General features: G+C 41.5%; 1 protein-coding gene across 1 annotated transcript in view; it reads right to left on the bottom strand.

Moving 5' to 3' along the window:
* The window catches only part of NT5DC1 (5'-nucleotidase domain containing 1), a 371,328-nt gene that overhangs the window by 122,490 nt on the left and 226,280 nt on the right, over positions 1–22,558 (bottom strand). The window contains exons 7-8 of the mRNA XM_066607265.1: positions 6,538–6,712; positions 2,292–2,389 (exon numbers count right to left, since the gene is read on the bottom strand). Of these exons, the coding sequence (XP_066463362.1) occupies positions 2,292–2,389; positions 6,538–6,712 (273 nt within the window). The remainder of the gene's footprint in view (positions 1–2,291; positions 2,390–6,537; positions 6,713–22,558) is intronic.

Below are 22,558 nucleotides of genomic sequence, written 5' to 3'. Positions count from 1 at the left end.
CCTTCATATAGATGTAGAGGATTCCCTCTTGTTACCTTCGCAGTCCTGGGCATAAGTAGATCGTGGGAGAGATTCTTGTATTGTCTCCTAATGTATTTATACATAGTTATTTGGTCGCCCCTTAGCCGTATTTTTCCCAGGATGAATAATCTCAATTTTGTTAGCCTCTCTGGGTATTCCAGTCCTCTCATTCCATTTATTAATTTAGTTGCCCATCTTTGGACCCCTTCAAGCACTGCAACATCTTTCCTTAGCACCGATGTCCAGAAGTGTACACAGTATTCCATGTGAGGCCTGACAAGTGCCTTATATAATCGGAAGAATAATGTTCTCATCCCTCACCCCTATACCTTTTTTAATGCACCCCAAAACTTTATTTGCTTTTGTAGCAGCTGACTGGCAATGACAGCTTCAATTAATTCTATAGTCAACTAGTACCCCTAGGACTTTTTCCATCTCACTTTTCCATAGCAGTACCCCATTTAGGGCATATTGGTGGCATCCATTTCTCCTGCCCATGTGCATAACCTTACATTTATCAATATTGAACTTCATTTGCCATTTTTCAACCCAAGCCCCCAACTTATCTAGATCTGTTTGTAGCTGCATATTGTCCTCCTTTGTATTAATTATGTTGTATAATTTCGTATTGTCTGCAAATATTGATATTTTACTGTGTAATCCTTCTATCAGGTCATTAACAAATATATTGAACAGAATGGGGCCTAATACTAAACCATGTGGCACCCCACTCGCAACGGTGGCCCAATCAGAGTACGAACTATTTATTAGCACCCTCCGCTTTCTATCTCTGAGACAGTTCTTTACCCAGTTACATATGTTTTTGCCCAGACCGAACTGTCATTTTATATATCAGCCTATTATGCGGCACAGTGTCAAATGCTTTAGAAAAATCCATATATATGAAATCAATAGACTCTCCCAGGTCCAGCCTAGAACTTACTTCATTGTAGAAGTTGATCAGATTGGTCTGGCATGAGCAACCCTTTGTGAACCCATGCTGATGAGAAGTTATATTGTTGTTTTCCTTGAGGTATTCTAGGATGGCATTTCTCAGAAACCCCTTGAATATTTTTCCAATTATTAGTGTGAGACTTACCAGCCTGTAGTTACCTTGAGGTCTGAGTTTTCTCAGGTCTTCCTTCCCCTTTTAACCAAAATTCAAGAAAAACATGATCACTGCCTCCTAAGGACCCAGCCACCCTTACTTCCTCAAACATTTCCTCCCTGTTGGTAAGAATTAGGTCCAAGATAGCAGATCCTCTTGTTTTCTCTTCTACCTTTTGGAAGATAAAATTGTTGCAAGAGCGGATAAGAATTTGTTGGATCCATTACTTTTACCTGAGAGATTCCCAACAAACGTCTGGATAGTTAAAATCTCCCATAATCACTATGTCATGCTTTTTTAGAGTGCTTGGCCATTTGATGTAGAAAGAGTTCATCCATCTCTTCTGCTTGTCCAGGCACCCTATAGTAAATGCCTATAATGGTGTCCTTTCTGTTGTTCTTTCCTCATATTTTTACCCAAACTGTTTCTACAGAACTCCCATGCTCTGAAGCTTGAATCTCTGTGGAGATGAATGATTTCCTAACACACAGCGCAATACCTCCTCCCCTTTTTCTAGCTCTGTTTCTTATAAATAAGTTGCATCCTTCAAGCCTTGTAGTCCAACCATGTGTATCATTCCACCAAGTTTCTGTGATGCCTATATACATGCGATTTGTAACACTGTGGCATCGCAAAAAAATTGTGTGATTTTATCGCCTGTGTGAAGCCGGCCTAAAAGGACAAATATATCCATTGCTCCAGATTCCTTGTTGACATCAAATATACATTAAGTTCACAATATTCTAGCAGGATAATAAAACACTGTCAAGAAATATAAAACCTGGAAGTGACAATTCCGTTAATTTAATATATTACAGAATATGTTGGCACTATATAACTAAAATTAAAGTAGTAAGCTACAGTATGACAGTACACAGAAGAATCGGGCATATGTCCTACCGATCCACCTGTCCTGCAAACTCATAAGAGTGCTGTGAATCTCTCATTGGTACTATTGATACCTGCTGTAAGCACCTTCAACCTCCTAGCATACGTGTTAAAAAAATTTCACCCAAATCCCTTATTACTGTACATTCAACATTTTAATTCTGAAGCTGGCACTATAACTCTCCAAAAACAAAGGGCCTACTTACAGATCTTTAAACTCAGATTTAGAATACTTTACAGTGTCATGACAGGAAGGAACACAGAACAAACTTACCAAGAGTCCAGAATGGTCTTTGTTGTGGAATAAGAGAGAAAAATCCCGGCTTCAAGGCATTAGTAATTATTATGTCAAAAAGTCCCTCAAAATCCCTCCTAAAAACAAAGAAAGAATTATATTGAAATGTGGTTACTTCTTCTATAAGACATTACATTTTTCTATCTGAAAATATATAATTTCACCTATTTGACATAATTTATTCTGCTAAATATTCCTTCTTATTATTTTTAATTTAACAGTTTTGTCTAGTTCAGGTATCATGTGAAAATAGGTAAGCACAACCACAATCCTAAAAAATGTAAATAAGGCCTCATGCCCACACGGCCGGGTCGGATTCCAAATGCGAAATCTCACAGAGAACCCATACTAACCTCTCCGGATCCACTGCAAGCGACTTGGCCTGCGAGCCGGTGTGCATGTGCAGTGCAGCGCATGACGCGTCGTCGCTGGGCGGTGATGTGATTTCCCGCGATACTTCCGTTGTGCCCACAGCGGAACTATCCGAGGACGGATGGCTTCCATTGACTACAATGGAAGATGTCCATGCGCTTTTACACACATTAGAACATGCTGCAATTCTCCTCCACAAGCAGAAAACTGCAGTTGATTTCCGCTCGTGGGCAGGAGAGAATCTTTTACCATTGCATGTCTATGGTCGGACATTGCTGTGGAACTTGCGGTGAGCATCTGTCCTCGAATTCTGCAGCAATAATCTGTTTGTGGGCATTAGCACTTAAAGTAAAGAAAAAAGAGTGCAATGAATAAACATCTCATATAATCATATTTTATTCATAATAGAACATATATCAGAAGGTGAAAGTGAGACATTTTCCATTTTATAAAAAAAAAAAAAAAACTCATTTAGAAATTATAGGCAATAGCACATCTCAAAAAAGTGTGGCCAGAGCCATGTCTACCATTGTGCAGCATTCCTTCTTTTTACACCAGTCTGTAAACATCTGGGAAGTGAGGAGAACAATTGTTGGAGTTTTGGGAGAGGACTGTTGTCCCATGCTCGTCTGCTCAACAGTCCTGGGTCGTCTTTGTCGGAATTTTTCATTTCATAACGTGACAAATTATATATATACACGTCGTACACAAATCCACAGTTCTGGTCTGATTTGAGTGAAAATTAGCATGAGCGTTCTTTGTCACCAGGCGATGAATACTGGCATAATTAAAAATCGAAAACTTGGTGAGACTTCCCCTGTAATTTTTGTTGCCAATCACAGCTCAGCTTTCATTTCGTTACTGCTGAAGTAAAATAAAAGCTACGCTGCGATTGGTTGCTATTCCTAATAGTGCTGTAGTAAATAGGTTCTAAATAGGAATAATCAAACTTGATTATTGAATTCTACGCGCGAAAGTATGTGACCTCCTATGTAATGTAACTAATAATACACATTTGTACCGCACAAACGTGAAATTTGCCCGACCATTCTTTTGTTCGTAAATAGGAAAAGGAAAGGGGTCGCAACTTGATTATTCAATTTAAAGTGCAAAAGTAAGTGACCCCCTATGTAATGTTGTGATTTCACCAACAGTATCCGCTGGTAGCACGTATGTAGTAACTAATGACATTAATGAACATTTCAGCTAAAAGAAATATTATTGAAGATGAATGTGCATAACGTTGATGTGCCAATTGAGCAACACCTCATTTTTGATGAACAAATGATTTGGGACCGCTGCAAAATGGCATAGTAACATCAGTTATTATGTAGAAGGAAATAACTTTGAAAGCCCAATTTTCAATAACCAGTCCCTGCGCTCAAAACACCTAGTTTTATATTGACGGAAGGTCTGGACAGTTCAGCACCTGGACTCTTCTTCTGTGAAGCCATGCTGTTGTGATGGATGCAGTATGTGGCTTACCATTGTGTTGCTAAAATATGCAAGGCCTTACCTGAAAGACATTGTGTGGATGGGAGAATATGTTGTTCTAAAACCTCTATGTACTTCTCAGCTTTTTTTAGTGCCTGTTAAGACGTGTAAGCTGCCCATGCCGTAGGCACTAATGCAACCCCATACCATCAGAGATGCAGGCTTTGAACTGTGCGCTGATAACAAGCTGGATAGTCCCTCTCGTTTTCAGTCCGCAGGATATGGTGCAGTACCGCCTGAGGGCCTTTAGATCTCGAGTGCCCAGTACTGGCCGTCAGCCTTGTGTTCCTTGTGCACAAGAATTTCTCCAGATTCTCTGAATGTTTTGCTGATATTATGTACCGTAGATAATGAAATATTCCACAATTTTTAGATGCAGTTTTTCTCAGATTGGTGAACCAAACTACTTCTGAGAGACTCTGCCTCTCTAACATGCTCTTTTTATACACAATCATGTTAGTTAACCCTATGGTTGTTTTTCATTAGTTACCACTTACTTTTCCATTCTTTTGATAACCCTGCCCCCCTTTTGTGTGGTGTGTTGCTGCCATCAATTTCTAAATTAGTTAATTTTTTAAAATAAAATGGAAAATTATTCACTTTCACCTTCTGATATGTGTTCTATTGTGGATGGAATGTGGTTATATGAGGTTTCCAAATCATTGCATTGTTTTTTTCTTTATATCTAGTATAGAGATGAGCGAGCACGCTCGGATAAGGCAGTTACTCGAGCGGGCATCGCTCTTCTCGAGTAACTGCATTCTCGTCCGAGCAGGCTTGGGGCGGCGGTGGGGGTGTACGGAGGGGCGAGAGAGACATGGCCTTGACTCAGGGTGACACCTAGCCCATGCTGGTGAAGGCAAGGGAAATACATTTTTTTCATCTTCCAGTAATCTCCAGTTGCCTTCTTTTTGCTTGCAGGTTCCCTCGAAATGTCTTGAGACCTCCACATCCTCCATCTAATGCCATATTCACACAGCATATAAAGCCGGATTCACATGGCTGAGTGAGATATCATGCTTGCCAACGTGCATTTTTTACACCGATGCTATGTGTTTTTCATTCAAAAATGCCTCTCATCACTGTGAAATTGCAATCCTCAGCACACTGATGAGGGGCAAAACCCCCGAAACAGCTGTCTGTTTATAGATTCTGGATGGTTTTCAATTCCCAATCATTGCTCAACAGACCTGGGTCAGGCATTGATATGAAGGAATGCTGCCATCCAAAAGGTGGCGCTGCAGAGGTATTATTCCATCTCCCTTGTTTGCATTTTACCCAGAGGAGCATGGATAGCCTTATAAGTCTCCTCACTCACATTATTGATGCTCTCCCTAAGATATGATGTTTCCCCTCCCGATTGAGATCCTCAGGCATGCGATTTGTCTTTTAAGGTCCCATTGAAAACAATGGGTGAGACGTTCCGGGGGATCACCAAAAGATAGAACATACTGTGATTTGTTTTGCTTCACATCATTGCTGTGAGTGCAAAAAAAATAAATTGCTCATGTGAATAAGCCTGTTCAAAAGAATGGAGTTCATATTTGTGTGAGTTTTGTGCATCACACAATGCACAGAACTCACACAATAGTGTCACCTGTGTAAGGCTAATTTCAAAGGGGCGAATGCGATGTCAGGTTGTAAAGCTCGTCCAGATATTGCACTGGAGAATGTACAATTTCCTCGAAGATGCAAGGCGCTATTATGTTAAAAACGCCTTGCATCACCTCAGGGAAATATGAGGATTGGCAAATGTTTCCCATAAACTTTGCATTTTATCACACTTGCGTGTACCTTGTATGCCGTGCTATGCTTTGCCGACCCCATTGAAAACAACGGGCCAGGCTTTTTAAAAGGAATACCCAAAAAGATAGGACATGTCGCAATTTTTCCTGCACTACCATGCAATGTGATGCGGGAAGGAAAAAAAAAACGCTCACGTTTATGAGCCCATTCAAATTGCGTGATTCTCGGCCACGTGAAAGCGGCCTAAATATAGCTTCACACTGCAGCTTCTCTCCTTCCCTATGTCTGTGAGACTGCATGCTGTGAGATAGCAGGACAAGCAGACATGCAGAGACATCCAAATAGCCGAGCACAGTGCCACCATCGCACCAAGGTGAGCCTGTCTGCTCTGCAGTCATACAGAAAGAAAACATGTATTTTCCAAAGGAAAGCAAAGGGATGGAAAAACATCCCAAAACCACACAATTTCTGGCTGCATGGCATCTAATAAACATCTACAGCTCTGATAGGTACTCTATAAGTTGTGGTCATTCAGTCAGGAAAACATCTTCCTGGAACTGAGAAATCTGAGACATAAGTAATTACAATGTATAAAGAAAATATTCGAACTTACCCTAAAATGTATTCACACAGAAGCCGGCAGTAGTCACTGTGCGAGCTAGTGATTAACAAAAGGGTTTTTCCAGCATCTTTCAGACTTCTTATCCAGTTTTTCAAAGATTCAGGACATGACTTTAAATATTTGCTAGGGTCGTTCTTCATAGCAGGAAAATATGTTCCACAATTTTCTAGAACAGAAATAGGGTTTGTTTGATTCATCTTGAAGAAGTTACTATTGTTTTTGCCATGAACACATACAAAGATATCATTAAAGAAAGTGTCAGAAGAATATTGAAAATTAGCAGGCACCATAAACCCATATATCACAACATAAACGTATCTGTCTGCAATAGAAAAGCTGTGTAAACTGTGACGTCGGTGCACGTCGGCTTCCAACTGGGGCCGAGAGCCGCACAGCACATCAGCGGGGCGCTGATATCAGCAGCCAGATGAGTGATGGAGGCCAGTGTGACTTGGGTACTGGTGGACCACCTCCATGACTCGAGGCAGGTTCTTTTGCATACAATGTGCCAAAGCATAAGTTATTATATAGCTTTTTCTTTCTACACAGATATGTTTATGTTTGGGGTTTGCTAATTTTTGATATTTTAATGACAGAATCCCTTTAACTTGGCAACATGCCTAATGCAAAGTAGAATCATGGCATGTTCCATTGGATGTTATGTATTACTAGGCATTATCCCATTGAAACATTGCTTTCTAGGGCAGTACAGCACCATACAGTTAAACCCAACTGGCTGGACCAGATGACTCTGGACGTCCCTTCCAACGCTAACATTGATTCTATGATTCTATGAATTGACCATTGAGCAGTAGTCCACAAAATGTCATTCACTTCATAGGATAATGAAATTCCTGTTTGCTATAAGATCTTTATGACCAACCAGTAGTTGTGTTGCACAAGGATTTTGCTAACATTTTGCAATATTGTGTTGAATTGCTTATACTAGAAATTGTTATCCTTAGGCTTCATGCCCACGGCCAGGTCGGATTCCAACTGCGAAATCATACCCGGTGCCCAGCCAGAGACACATACTCACCTGTCTGAATCCGCCTTAAGGGCTCATGTCCACGGGGAAAATAAGAATTAAAATCCGCAGCGGATTTTAACTCTTCTCCCGCGCGCGGATCCGCATCCCATAGGGATGCATTGACCACCCGCGGGTAGATAAATACCCGCGGATCGTCAATAAAAGTGATTTTAAAAAAAATGGAGCATGAAAAAATCTGGACCATGCTCCATTTTCATGCGGGTCTCCCGCGGGGACGGCTCCCGCGGGCTTCTATTGAAGCCTATGGAAGCCGTCCGGATCCGCGGGAGACCTAAAATAGGAATTTAAAGCATTTACTCACCCGCAGCGGGCCGGGAAGCTCTTCTCTTCCTCACGGCCGCATCTCCCATGCTTCGGCTCGGCGGATGTGCCCGGCGCATGCGCGCGGCACGTCGACGACGTGCCGCCGGCGTCAGGAATTCATCCGCCGGCCGAAAAAGAAGATCCGGCCGTGAGGAAGAGCAGAGCTTCGCCGCCCGCTACGGATAGGTAAATTCTTATTTATTCTTATTTTCAGCGCTCATGTCCGCGGGGCAGGAGGGACCCGCTGCAGATTCTACATGTAGAATCCGTAGCGGGCCCGATTTTCCCCGTGGACATGAGGCCTAAGTCTCGGCCGGCGCGCATGCGCAGTATAGGGTGTGACCCGCCGTTGATGATGTGGATTCACAGCAACTTCAAAATTGACATTTTGGAATCGCTGCAGATTGGACGGCTACCATTGACTGCAATGGAAGCCATCCGTGTGATTTCACGCACCAAATAGAGCATGCTGCGATTTTCCCCTGTGAGCGGAAAATCGCGATTGATTTCCGGTCGTGGGCAGGGGAGAATCTTTTAACATAATATGATATGGACGGACATTGCTGTGGAATTTGGGTCCGGGATCTGTCCGTGGGCAATGGGCCTTAAAGAGGTTGTCCATTTAAAATAATAATACAAGTAACTTACAAATGGCCTTTATATTGATTTCAGCCTTTGACCCCCGCTTATCAAAGCCTTATGTGACCTGAAGGCTGTGATGTTTAAAAGATGTGGCAGGACGCCCATCTGCCAGTCACGTGGTCTTTTCAACTGCTCATCCTGCCCCTTAGATGGAATGAGACAGCTGACGGCTCCTATTGCAACTGCGCCATACAGTGCGCTTGTGATGTAGAAAGGAGCTGGCAGTTTGTTTCGTTCCATCTAAGGGGCAGGACAGGCAGTCGAAAAGATCCCATGATTAGCAGATGGACATCTTGCCGCATCCATTTAGCATCAGAGTCTTTAGGTCATGTGGCTCCAGGATAGAACGTGGGGGTGATCAAAAGCTGCACCCACAATAAAAGCCATAGGCATGTTACTTGCATAATCACTAATAAACATTGCTCCTCATTTTTTCTAAATGGACACCCACTGTAACCAAATTACTATAAGGGAGCACACATCTGTGTTTTGTATTCAGAGTTTTTGGTCCATTTATTTTTGTCCTAAAATAGTATAGAAACAGACACTGCAATGGATACAAGTGTTTATTCAGATGGGGACAGCTTTGTGTTATAAAAGCCATCTATTGCCATCCTTTGCAGCACAGTACACATTTCCATGCATGTCACAAACAAGCACTTCTTTATATTTTTTATTTTCTACATGAAAGTCAACATATTTAGCGTCTGCATGTTTTTTTTTCTATTCGCTGTCATAGTAATATCTATCTAAACTTGTGATAAACTCATGACAATGATGACAATATATATTTTTCATAAAGGCTCTATACAAACTGACAAAAACAATAAAACTGTCCACAACTTTTTCCATTTACAGATGTATTTTAACTGTGATAACTTTTTACAACAAGTCGACTTAATACAACATAAGCTATTGATAGGCATAGGGCTCGTCCACACTGGCCATATATTTCCTGCAATGCGGGAGTAAGTGAAAACGCATGATTTTGAAACCAAAGTTTTTAAATAGTTTCATTCTCATTTGCGATGTTTTCACTCCCTTCAAGTTGCGTTAAAAAAAATCTGTAATATCGCACATTGTCTTCAATTGAAATCAATGGCAGAAGATCGCAAAAGAGGTTTGGAATCCCTCATAGTGAGGAGAGAGGGGGGGGGGGGGAGCTACAGGGTATCTCTCACATATCTCCCCATATTTAGAGAGATCATGGGCGGGGCAAGAGGGGTTTTCATAGTGATTATTCTCTAACCAAGAGAGGGGGGAGGGCTAGAGGGATAAAGGACATACACTGTAACAGACTTTTTTTTAATGCATTATCAAGTTATACATTGGTACATTTGTACATGTAAATAAATAGCTAAACAAGCAGAACTCCATCTCTAGTGTGAGCACAGCCTTGACCAACAAAGCAACCAAGGACTTTCTTTTTGTGATATAAAAAAGGTTTAATATCAACTTAAAGATACTACCTGCTATTGAAGGCAAAATTGGGGGTGTACCACGTTAGGGGACTGACTATAATGTGTGAGCTGGGAGACTGTTCCTTCTCCATGTTGATGTTTTTGCACTGAAATGTGGCATGCAAATAAGGGAGATGAAAAATGTGGCATGCCGCTGCCCCCTAGTGGCTGTAAGGCAGTAATGATTGGATTTTTCATTTACTTTTGGTGCATATAAGTCACTGTAAAATTAAGATTTCACAATAAAAAATGCATTTCCAGGAAACATTCCTGAGCTACTTCTACGAAAAACTGAGATTTTGTTTTGCCCAGTTAAGTCTCAAAAAACTATGACAAATGCAATGCATAGAGCATGCTGATCTACCACAACATTATGCTTCAAAAAGCATGACATTCACATCTATGTTATTTCTTCTCCTCTGCTTTTAACCCTTCAATAACCATTAATTGTTTTTTATATTCATTTCTTCATCCCTTTGAAGAGCCATGCCATTTTACATTTCCATTGCCATAGTTGTATGAGAGCTTTTTTCTTTTGCAGGACGAGTTGTATTTTTTAATTGTACCATTTAATATACCATGTATTCAAAAACTAAAAAAATGATAAATTCCCCTTTAACTATCTACGGGTGTCCGCTGCGGATCTGTCTCCGTGGACATGAGGCCTTATAATTTCAATATGCCTTACAGACCAATCCTTCAAGACTCCCGCTGATTTTCTTAAACCCTATGTTCTCCCCTCGCTGTCAGACAGGAGTCCTCTACTGGTGGGAAACTAATCATTTCATGTCAATGTCTATTTTCTGGTTCTTACTACATATGTTAACTAGATTGAAGAACTTTAGTTTCGCTCAAATCTATCATTTCCTTAAATCTCTCCAGACAAGGTTTAATTTCCATCCCCTATGCCATCTTCAACACACACCCCTCTGACTCTACACGTCCTTTTATGTCCCAATGGAAGACAGATCTAAATATTTTGTTTTCCTCTAACGGTTGTATTGCAGTGAGATGGTCACCAGAGATAACTTTCAGGTTACACTTGTGGAGAGCAATGTCAAAATCCTCCACTGTGCCTACTTTGTCCACTCAGTGTTTCTGGGGTGTTGAACCTTCCTGGGGTGTTTTCGGGGATGCGAGTACTGGGTGCCCTCTGCATGTTTCGTGGACATGTCCAATTGATCATGCATTCTGGAAGCAAATTATAGACCCGTTCAATACAAGGTTAGGTGAGCAATTTCCTTTAAGTCCCACAGTTTTCTTGCTGGGCAATAGATTCTCTGGTACCAATTTTAAGACTAATAGCATACTATTTATTGTTATGACTGCAAGAATTCGTATTGCTTCCAAATGGAAGTGGGCCCATACCTATCTTTTGCAGAAATGAAAAAGAGAATTTCACACGCCACATGTAAGGACCCCAGAGACGTATTTGATGCCCTATGGCTTCTCTGACTTTCCTCTTATACACCCACAAATGTTATGCACATTTTGTCTATATCCACATGAAGTTGAATGACAGTTAAAAGTGGTTTGTCATTTAGTTGAATTTCATTTGGTTCTTTCAATTACTGATTTTAGAGCTCATTCACATGGGCACATTTCCAGTCTGTTTGTTGTGTATGTATTTCATGGACAGCACATGGACTCATTATAGCTAGAGATGAGCGAGCGTACTCGGCCGCGCCCCTTTTTCACCCGAGTACCGCGATTTTCGAGTACTTCCGTACTCGGGCGAAAAGATTCGGGGGGCGAGGGAGAGAGGGCTCCCCCCTGTTCCCCGCTGCTACCCCCGCCCCCCCGAATCTTTTCACCCGAGTACTGAAGTACTCGAAAATCGCGGTGCTCGATCGAGTAATTACTCGAAACGAGTACGTTCACTCATCTCTAATTATAGCCAATTAGGCTATATACATGGGTGGACCGATGCTCTGTGTGAAAAAGATCACAGTATTTCCTATTCTGGCCTATATCATGGACCAGAATCGGACATGCAATAATTAAGCAACACTCTACTGCAAGGGTTGATGTTTGCGGTCTATTGATTAGTTTTTTTTAATATATATAAAAAAAATATATATATATTAATAAAAATCTTGAAGTGAAATGAAAAGAAAAGGCAATTGTGCCATTGCTTTTTGGGTTTTGCTTTTACAGTATTCGCATTACAATTATGGCAATACCAAATTTTTTTTTGTTGTACTACTTTTTAAAAATACATTCTGTTGCCATATTCTGATCCGCATAACTAATTATTTTTCCATCGATGGGGCTGTGTGCAGGTTTGATGTTTACAGGGCAAGTGATTTTTCCCCCTATTATTTTAGGTGCATAAGACATTTTGATCACTTTATATAAAACTGTTTCTTGGAGACAGGTCACCAAAAAAGTACCATTTTAGCATTTTGTATTTTTTCTGCTGGCATTCACAGTGAGAGATAAATAATACATTATTTTAATAGATCAGACTGTGATTTTTGCACGTAAAAAAATTGTAACAGGGAAAACTTTTTGTATATTTTGTTTACATAAAATCTTTAAGTGATTTTTACTTTTTTTTTTTAAAGTAACACTAGGGCGCTTCAACTTGTACCATACATTGTAGAATGATGGCCCTATGGTTTAGCATTGTTGCCTTGCAGTGCTGGGGTCCTGGGTTCAAGTCTGACCAAGGACAACATCTGCATGGAGTTTGTATTTTCCTTGGTTTTCTCCCACACTCAAAAAGAATTTAGATTGTGAACCACAGTGGGGACAAAACCCTATGAGTACAGCGCTGTGGAATATGTATGTGCTATATAAAATAAATAATACTTCAGTATTGCAGCATATTGTACTTTTACAAACATCCTTCCAAGTCTTGGCACAGGCAGAGCTTACTAAGAAGAAATTCAAGGCAAGTCTGGCAGCTTTCGCAAGGCCCCAAACTGCCACGTCAAAAGAATGGCACTTAACGATCTTGTGGCGGTGAAGCCATTTGGGGAACAAAGGGAGCCTCCTTTGTCTGTTAGGCCGATCTCACACGACTGGATTTCTATTGCGGAATCCGTGATCGTCACCCGCATTTGTGATCTGCGATATTCCGCACAAATTGAAAGAATAGAACATTCTCAAGTCAGCTCAGATGAGCAGATAGCGACTGCGATTTCCACAAGCAGATTTTAAATTGCAGCATATTCTATTTTTCAGCAGGATCTGTACAGACGGCTTTCATTAAAGTCAGTGGAAGCCGTACGACCTGCGGCTCATCTGCAATTCACATTGCCGATCATCCGCAGTAAATAAATGACAGGTACGCAGGGTTGTCAGATGCAAGATTTCACTGGCTCCCACATGTAGAATCCAACCCATCCATGTGAAATCAGCCTTAGGCCCCCGGTCCACAGCAGCTTATTCGCTGGCGGTAAACCGCCGGCGAATCACGCTGGCCGACGCTTCGCATAGCATTGCTATGGAAATCGCCGGCACCTGTCTACGAACGGAGAATCATTGCGATTCTCTGCTTACGGCAAGCAATTTCGCAGCATGCTGTGAATTGCCCGGATTCTCCGCGGTCAGCATATCTATTAGATAGGGCTAACCGGCGGAGATTCGCCGGCAGCTCATCGCCCGTGGGCAGCCGGCCTTAAGCATTTAAAAGTGTGATTAGCCGCGACCACGACATTTAAACAGTTAATGGCTTGGATCAGAGCTATCTCTTATCCCTTAGCTACAGTCGGTTGTTAAATGTCTTTGTCAGTCAGCACCCTCCATGTATGTATACAAACCCTGCATCACTCCCTCATATATATACAGCACACGTCACCAAAAGCTTATCATTATTACTAGAGATGAGCGAGCACCAAAATGCTCGGGTCCTCGTTATTCGAGTCGAGCTTTTCATAAAATTCAAGAGCTCTATTCGAGTAACGAACCCCAATGACTTCAATGGGAGACTTGAGCAATTTTGTATGGGACCCGCCGGTTGCCGAGCTTTTTTTTTCTCTCTCTCTCTCTCTCTCTCTCTCTCCCAAGCCAGCCACAAACTACCGTTGACGTGCAACGCGTCGCAGCGGGGAGGGGTCAAAACTGACATGTCGGAGCGGGGAGGGGCCAAACCAGGGCGGGGTCGACACGGCGTGATCCTTGCTTGAGTAGCGAGCACCATTGAGTATGCTAATACTCGAATGAGCATCAAGCTCGGAAGAGTACGTTTGCTTAACCCCTTAGTGACCAGGCTTTTTTGCTTTTTTCCTACTTCCTTTTAAAAAATCGTAGCTCCTTTATTTATCCATCGACGTTGCTGTATGAGGGCTTGTTTTTTGCGGGACAAGTTGTATTTTTCAATGGCACTATTTATTGTACCATATAATGTACTGAAAAACTTTTAAAAAATTCTTAGCGGAGAGAAATGGAAAAAAAAAACGACATTCCACCATCTTTCGGTGCGTCCTGTTTCTACGACTGCAACAAAAACGACCTGATATTTTTATTCTATGGCTCAGTACGATTACTACGATACCAAACTTATATAGTATTGTTTTTGCTGTAGTACTTGTATTTTTTTTAAGATATTAAATTTTTTTCAATTATTTTCTGCGGTCATTTTGTGCGTGCGATAACTTTTTTATTTTTCCGTCGACGTAGTTGAGCAAGGGCTCATTTTTTGTGGGATGTCCTGTAGTTTCCGATAGTATCAATTTGGAATACATACGACTTTTTGATCGCTTGTTATTGCGTTTTTTCTGGAAGACAGGGTAACTAAAAAAATGCATTTCTGGCGTTCTTAATTTTTTTTTTCGGACGACGTTCACAGTGCAGAAAAAATAATGCACTACTTCGATAGATCGGACTTTTACGGACGCGGCGATATCCAATACATATTTTTATTTTATGATTTAGATTTTTTATTAATGGATATGGCAAAAGGGGAGTGATTTAAACTTTTATAACTTTTTTTTTTTTTACAATTTAAAAAACTTTATTGATCTTTTTTTTACTTTACTTTGAAGACCCCCTGTGGGACTTTAACATGCGATGCTTTGATCGCTCCTGCATTATGACGTAATGCTATAGCATTACGTCATACTGCTTTTTTACAGGCAGTCTTTCAAGCCACCCTGTGTGGATGGCTTGATAGGCAGTCTGCTAAGGCAGCCCTGGGGCATTCATTAGGCCCCCGGCTGCCATGACACCTGCACGGATCCCCCGATCTCACCGCGGGGGGGCCGTGCGGGACCCCCAAACAGCGTTCGGGGGATTTAAATGCCGCTGTCGGAATTGACAGTGGCATTTAAAGGGTTAATAGCCGCGTTCGGCCGAACGGCCAAGCGCGGCTATTGCCCGCGGGTGTCAGCTGTAATAAACAGCTGATGCCCGCGCTGTATGGAGGGAGATAGCGGCGCTACCTCCCTCCATACACGTCCTGCAGCTGCAGGACGTAAAAACACTATGGCCCGGTCGTTAAGGGGTTAACTCTAATTATTACTCCACAGTCTAATTATAATGTAACTTTTATACTATGGGTCCTTAAGATATAATGCTATCAAAAAGTTTTGTTTTTAGGTTTTCTTAAATATATTTTTCAGAATAAAAGATTTTGTACAGAAAAAGAGCTTTTTTGATCTCATTTAATTTTTATATCATCCTTTAACTGCTTGAGTACATTACAATACCTCTGTATTACAATGTATTTTAACTGTCCCCTTTAGGACTCATTCTGCAAGAACTGCATTCTTGTCCAAGCGTGCTCGGGGGGGGGGGGGGGGTGGGCAAGAATGCAGTTACTTGAGAAGAGCGAGGCTCGCTCGAGTAACTGGCTTATCCGAGCATGCTCGCTCATCTCTAATTCACTTTTTTTTTAAAGATTTGTATTTATTCACTGAATAAACCTACATTTACATAATTTTAAAATGTCGATTTTTTATGCATTTTTTGCAGTATGTAGCATGCTCCAGTAGATATGAATTTGTATCGTTTTTAGCACAGTGAAGTCAATGCGTTGATTCTTAAAATACATATTATGTTTACATAACCCACCTGTATATTTGTTCAGTTTTTTTATCATCTGTATTTCTCCAAGATTATAAAAACAACAAAAATTAATCTTTTAACAAAATGGAACAAATATGGCTAAAAAAGAGACAATCTATGTCCGTTCTTATGGAACAAAAATGATCACATTTTGAATACAGAAAAAATACAAGATAGTAAAAAAAAGATCCCTGAGGTACATCCACATTTGATCCGTATTTTCATACCTGAGCTCTTACTGTATACTTATAGAAATCTTATGTGTCTTTTTTTAGACCCCTGTCTGTCATGGCAATCAATCAGCACCCCATGATCACATTGCAGGGGTGCCCATTGCCTTACAGAGTGGATCCACTCGCTCTATAGAGCCACTTAGATGCTGTGGTTGCTACTGACAGTAGCACTAAAAGGGTTAGAAGGGGTATTACAGTAGCTGACTAATATTTTTTGTGTGCCACTGATCCATTCATGTCAATTAGACCTGCCAGAGACCGCCAAGTTCAAGTGCTTGCACAATAAGCACCTGCTGCTGGTTGCGAATGCCAGCAGATAAACAGATTGCATAAGCCAATGTTTGCCAAGATCATTCACAGTTAGTCGGACAATGTACTTATAAAGGCCTCAACAGCCCGCAATGTATAATGGCACAATAGCTGTACATCCCCTGTGATGTCAGCATCTAAAGGTTAGGCTGAATGCACACATTAGTTTATGCAATCCTACGCAGACAGCCACGGTTTGACTGCGTAAAAACTCGCGCGGTAACAAAATCGTGGCATGTCCTATTTCAGTGCGAGCCAGCCAGCACATTGCAGAGCAGAGAGAGAAGACACCAGACAGGTAAGTGACAGGTCAATGTAGGGGCACTGGTTGTATCCGCTGCGACAATCTCGCAGTTGGAATCCGACCCGGTCCTGGAGAAACAAAGATAGCTACACCAGCTTGTTTGACTACCTGATGCACACTGTACATTAATATGCAAGATTAGTCAAGGACACTACACCTGCTTTGATTAACCAGTGCTGGCTACTCAGGGCAGCATTTTAGACTATCAATGTATACTAATGCATTGCTCATCAGGAAGTCAGAGAAACTGATGTAGCCATTTTTCTTTGTCCAGACCCAGAGGGTTGTTTTAAGGTAAAGCCGCTTGAAGTTAATGGCAAAGGAAATGACAGGCATTACACTCGATTTTGACTGCCTGACATGTACAACCCCAATGACAAGCAGCTTAAAACACAAAATTCATTACAATGTTGTACAATAGAGATAAGCGAGCATACTCCCTAAGGCAAACTACTCGAGCGAGTAGTGCCTTATTCGAGTACCTGCCCGCTCATCTCTAAAGATTCGGCTGCCGTCAGGGGCGGGGAGCGAGGAGGAACGGGGAGGGGGGGGGGGGGAGATCCCTCTCTCCCCCCGGCTCACTCCCACAACTCATCGCTCCCCCGCGCCGGCAGCCGAATCTTTAAAGACGAGCGGGCAGGTACTCGAATAAGGCACTACTCACTTGAGTAGTTTGCCTTAGCGAGTATGCTCGCTTATCTCTATTGTCTAACTTTTTATTTATGCACTGATTAAGTATTATTTCAATAAAACCAGAAACCCCTTTAATTGGTATTGCCTGAAAAAGCTTAATTTATAATCTATTATTCAAATTAGGCTTCAAAGTCACATTGAAGCTTATTCATTAATACTGTCTAAAAGTTAAGGCCCACTTACACTGGACGAGTGTCGGGCAAACGATGCTCATACAGGGGGGGCGGGATTCGCAGCCCCATATCGCGCTCGCCTGTGTGAAGTTAGCCTTAGTTAGCTTAGTTTATGTGGCACAATCTTGGTCACGCCCCATTTTCAGACAAATCGTAAAAACTGTACAAGTGTCTAAAAATATTAAATGAGAAGCAAAGCATATAAGGCCGGTCTCATACGAGCAGATAGAAATTGCGAATTCTATGAGCGATTGATTCGCAGTAATACGCGGTTCAATCAAAAGTATTGGATTAAGCTGTTCCGCTTACATTAGCGAATCAGAATTGCGTAATCCGCTTGTAGAAAACAGAACGCAGCATGTTTTATCTTACTGCAGAATTCGTGAGCAGTGAGCCCATTGTGCCCTATGTTTACGGATACACATTCAGCCTACATGCAATTACATTGCGTACAAGCTTTGGATAACCGCGGCATAACTAAGCGGTAGCGTGGGAAATACAAACAAATAAAAAAAGCTGTACTGCACATGACCACCCGCGTGAGTACGCGGTCATAAGCAGTATATTATGCGGTTGTATGCCTTACTCTAGTGTCCTAATAGCAAACTCCTTTAGTTCAGCTTTAGTTACTATGTGTTAATTATTTTTTTAGAGGAATGTTTCTATTCCTAACATTATTGTACACTTTTATATTATGGGACACCAAAAATAAATGTTATTACTGTTTTGTGATGTTTAGTGAATGAAGTAATTTAGGGAAAAATGTGTTGAATTTCTTTTAGGCCGTTGAGGAGTCGTTTTGATTACATACGATCATATTTCACAAGCTAAAAAGTGGTGACGTCTTTAATGCTATTGACTATGAGACGGTATGCAGTCCCAGACCATTATTCTAAGATTTAAAAGCACAAAATGAATAAGTTTTGACACATTTTCGTAACACAGTGTTCAAATCAAGGAAACTTTTTGGTACTTCCATGAACCTACTAAATAAGGCAGCAGCCACTAGAGTGTGCTGTATATCTAACTATGAGGTCTTTTTTTATTTAGACAGACTGGATATTAATATAATGCAAGAACAGAGGTGCACAACCTGAGGTACATGCTGCTAGTAGTCCCGTTCTATGTGGCCCCCAACCATCTTGAGATGCAGGTCTATGTCTGGTGGTGGTTCACATGTATTTTCTATGTCACAGGGAAGAGCGGCAGATAGTGCAGGAGCAGGGATGGTGCACTCGGTGGCCATGTCTGGAACACCCATGAAATGCACAATGATTTGGATTAGGTTCGGATGGGGAAGATACGAGTGAAGACTCAGGGATGTCATTCACTGAATGGCTGTGATTGCCTCATCGAGCGCTGGCTGTGATTGGCTGCCGGCACTCAATCAGCCAATCACAGTGCTCGAACCCGCTGGAGGCGGGGTATTTAAAGCCCTATCACCAGCAGAAGCTCTGCTGTGAGACAAGGAGGACGCAGCTTACTGCAGCGCTGCCGCCGAAGACCATCAAGAGGCACCGGGACGCCGCGGACAAGGTGAGTATAAGGGTTTCCCCCCGAAAATAGGACATTGTGCCCTTTTTGAGGCAAAAAATAATATAAGACAGTGTCTTATTTTCGGGGAAACACTGTATGACCCCCTATGATGGCGAATAAGACCTCTGGAGGACATTCACACTTTTTTTTTTCCTTACACACTTTTTCCATGCAGCTAGGGCATCCCCAGTATCAGGCGAAGACAATAGTCACTGACAGAGCTGATCAGGACCCTGTAGCTCTGCTGTAACAGGGGGACTCGTCGGTCACGTGATCGCTGGGTCGCGTAGTGGAATAAACACTTTCACTTTCACTTCTTAGTACATAGCGCTCATTGAGAGCTATGTACCCTGGAAAGGAGAATTTCGCTCTCATATACAAGTCTATGGGAGAGCGTAAATACAGCACTGTGAAAAGAGTCGGATTTGCAGTGCTGGTGTGATCTTCGGAGGGGGACACTGCTAGATTAAAAACCACTTAAAAACCAATTCTCCCTTCTCCTCTGGGTTCTTAGCTGTGACTGACAGCTGAAAGCTTGACCTACTCTTGCTTGATTGCAGGTGCATCGCTTTTAATCCCGCACAGTATTTCTGCTATCGACCGCGATTAATGCCCAGGATGAAGCGCCGTGAATTTACAGCGCTTGTTTCTTAAGGGGTTATGAAGAGCTAGGAAGAAGGGTTTGAAGTGAGATGACTGGAGTATTCTCCAACTCCCAACTGAAATGGAGAAAACTCACTACTTGTGTAAGGACCTATTCACCTTGCCATATTTTCGGATGATGTGCTGTGTATTCCATAATAGCCTATGAAGTCATTCACACAGCTGATTTTTCACACAAACCTATGGTCTGTACAAACTAAATCACTACATGTCTTGTACTCGTCCATATTTATGCAGGGTCCATAAACATCGGACAGCACATGATTTGCTGTCCGTGTGCTTTCTGAGCATAACAAGGACACTGCTGTGTGGATATGGCCAGTGGGATGAGAAAAGAGTTGTTGCAGATTGCGACAGATTAGAATTACCATGTAGGTTTCTATATACACATTTACATTTCTATACATCAAATACTAATAATGAGTGAAAATATTGCTTCGACCTAGAAACTGATTTGATATATAAAAAGAATGACTTCTGATTATTATGGCATCTGTGGTAATAAGGTGTAAAACAGGCCTTGGTTATAGGTTAAACCATCTCTACCATTATAATTCATGGAAACTTGCATTGTATCTTATTAGGGGAAACTGTCATGTTTCTCATCTTTTCCTGATGAGTACCAAAAATCCATCTAGTGTAAAACAGTATATATAGGTTAGGAAGGAAGGGGATGTAACTGACTCCTCATGCATAGTGTCAGTGAAAAAGTACAAGGATACTATATTTGCTGGTGAACATAGTGCAATTGCATGATCAATTGGCAGCATAAATGTCACAAACTTACTTCAACATGATAAGTGTGAGATGATTTGTCTTAATCAAATTGCTGTAATTCTCATAAGGCTAATTTCAAACAATATCGCGCTCGCCAACATGCGATTTCTCAACAGATGTGATGCATAAACGTCTCGCATCATTTCGGGGAAGTAGGGATCCTCTGGCACGGCTGGGAAATGTTGCATCACACTTGCGTGCACCTAGAACGTGGTGTGATGCTGTGCAGTCCTCATTGTCCTCAAACAATGCGCAATGCAAAGGCACGCCCCAAAGATAGGACATGCCTCGTTTTTTTCCCCGTATCGTGGTACGAGGAGAAAAACCCCCAAAACCCTCATGTATATGACCCCATTCAAAAGAATGGGGTTCATATTCATGCTTCTTGCAATGCACAAATCTCGCGCAAGATTCTCAGTCATGTGAAATAAGAGAATTATCAGGCACGCTCCATTGCAATGCATTATAACCATGATCAGTGTGACAAGCATTCCAGATGAGTATTAGTGCAAAGGGCGGTCTAGACTAGGCCCACCACCCTAAGGGTCCCATCTGCAGCCTCCTACTCAGCAGTACTGTATAACTCAACTAAGAGTGAACTGTTTGTTGGTCTGTATGTTTCTTCCAGGTTTATGTTTTAAAAGACAGACAAAGGAGTGACGTACGGCGCTGTGGCAGACCACAAGTCCTCCTGGCTCCCTGGATCATACACTTGCGCAAGATGGAGCCTAAATCACAAACAGATATGGTCTTACATGCCCCAAAACACTTCACCGCTACCAGTAGCCATTTACTGCAAGGTAGGTCAAATACCTAGGTTCTGTTCGCTGACTGCATATGGGCCTTTCCAGTTTCCAGCAGCCCAAACACAATTACTACATTGTATGGATAATTTTAGAGGCTCATGTGCAAACTAAAAGGTTTAACCCCTTAGTGACCAAGCCTGTTTACGCCTTAATGACCAGGCCAAATTTTGCAAATCTGACACGTGTCACTTTAGCATGGAAAACGACCAGAAAGGTTTTGTATATCCAAGCGATTCTGACATTGTTTTTTCGCCACATGTTGTACTTCATTTAGGTGGAAAAAAAAGACCGATAGAATTTGTGTTTATTTATTAAAAGCGCCAAAATTGGGAAAATTTTGAAAAAATCGTCATTTTTTCACATTTCCAACTGCAATATCTCAAATATGTGCACACATAATATAGAAATTTTTGCTAAGATTTATATTTCCATCCGTTTACTTTATTTTGGGCGCACATTGGAAAAACTTTCGTTTTTTTTTAACCATTTAGGAGACGTACAAATGTAACATTACTTTTCAGCATTTTGAGGAACACTTTGTTTTCCTACACCAATCCAAGATTGGAAAGGCTCATAGGAGTCAAAATGATAGATACCCCCACACGTGACCCCATTTTAAAAACTACACCCTTTAACGTATTCACTGAGGGGTGTCATGAGTATTTTAACCCCACAGTTTTTTTTCAGGAGTCAATGCAATTTAGAAGAGAAAAACAAAAATTTCATATTTTTGCAAATATGTCATTTTAAAGACAGGACTTTTTTCTATAGTACACATGAAAATTAGGATTTGCACCCCAGAATGGATACCCATGTTTGTCCCATGTTCAGAAACATACCCATTGTGGCCCTAGTATTACGTCTATATGCACAATGGGGCCCAAAATGAAAGGAGCAACCGATGGCTTTCGGAACAGAAATTTTGCTTGAAGGAGATTTAGTCCCCATTGCCCACTTGTAGAGCCATTGAGTGACCAAAACGATGGAGAACCCCCACAAGTGACCCTATTTTGAAAAGTAGACCCCCTAACGAATTTATCTAGGGGTATG

Source organism: Eleutherodactylus coqui, chromosome 1, assembly GCF_035609145.1.
Source record: "Eleutherodactylus coqui strain aEleCoq1 chromosome 1, aEleCoq1.hap1, whole genome shotgun sequence".
Taxonomy (NCBI): Eukaryota; Metazoa; Chordata; class Amphibia; order Anura; family Eleutherodactylidae; genus Eleutherodactylus; species Eleutherodactylus coqui.
Note: the sequence above shows the minus strand (reverse complement) of the source record. Positions and strands in the feature narration are given on the sequence as shown.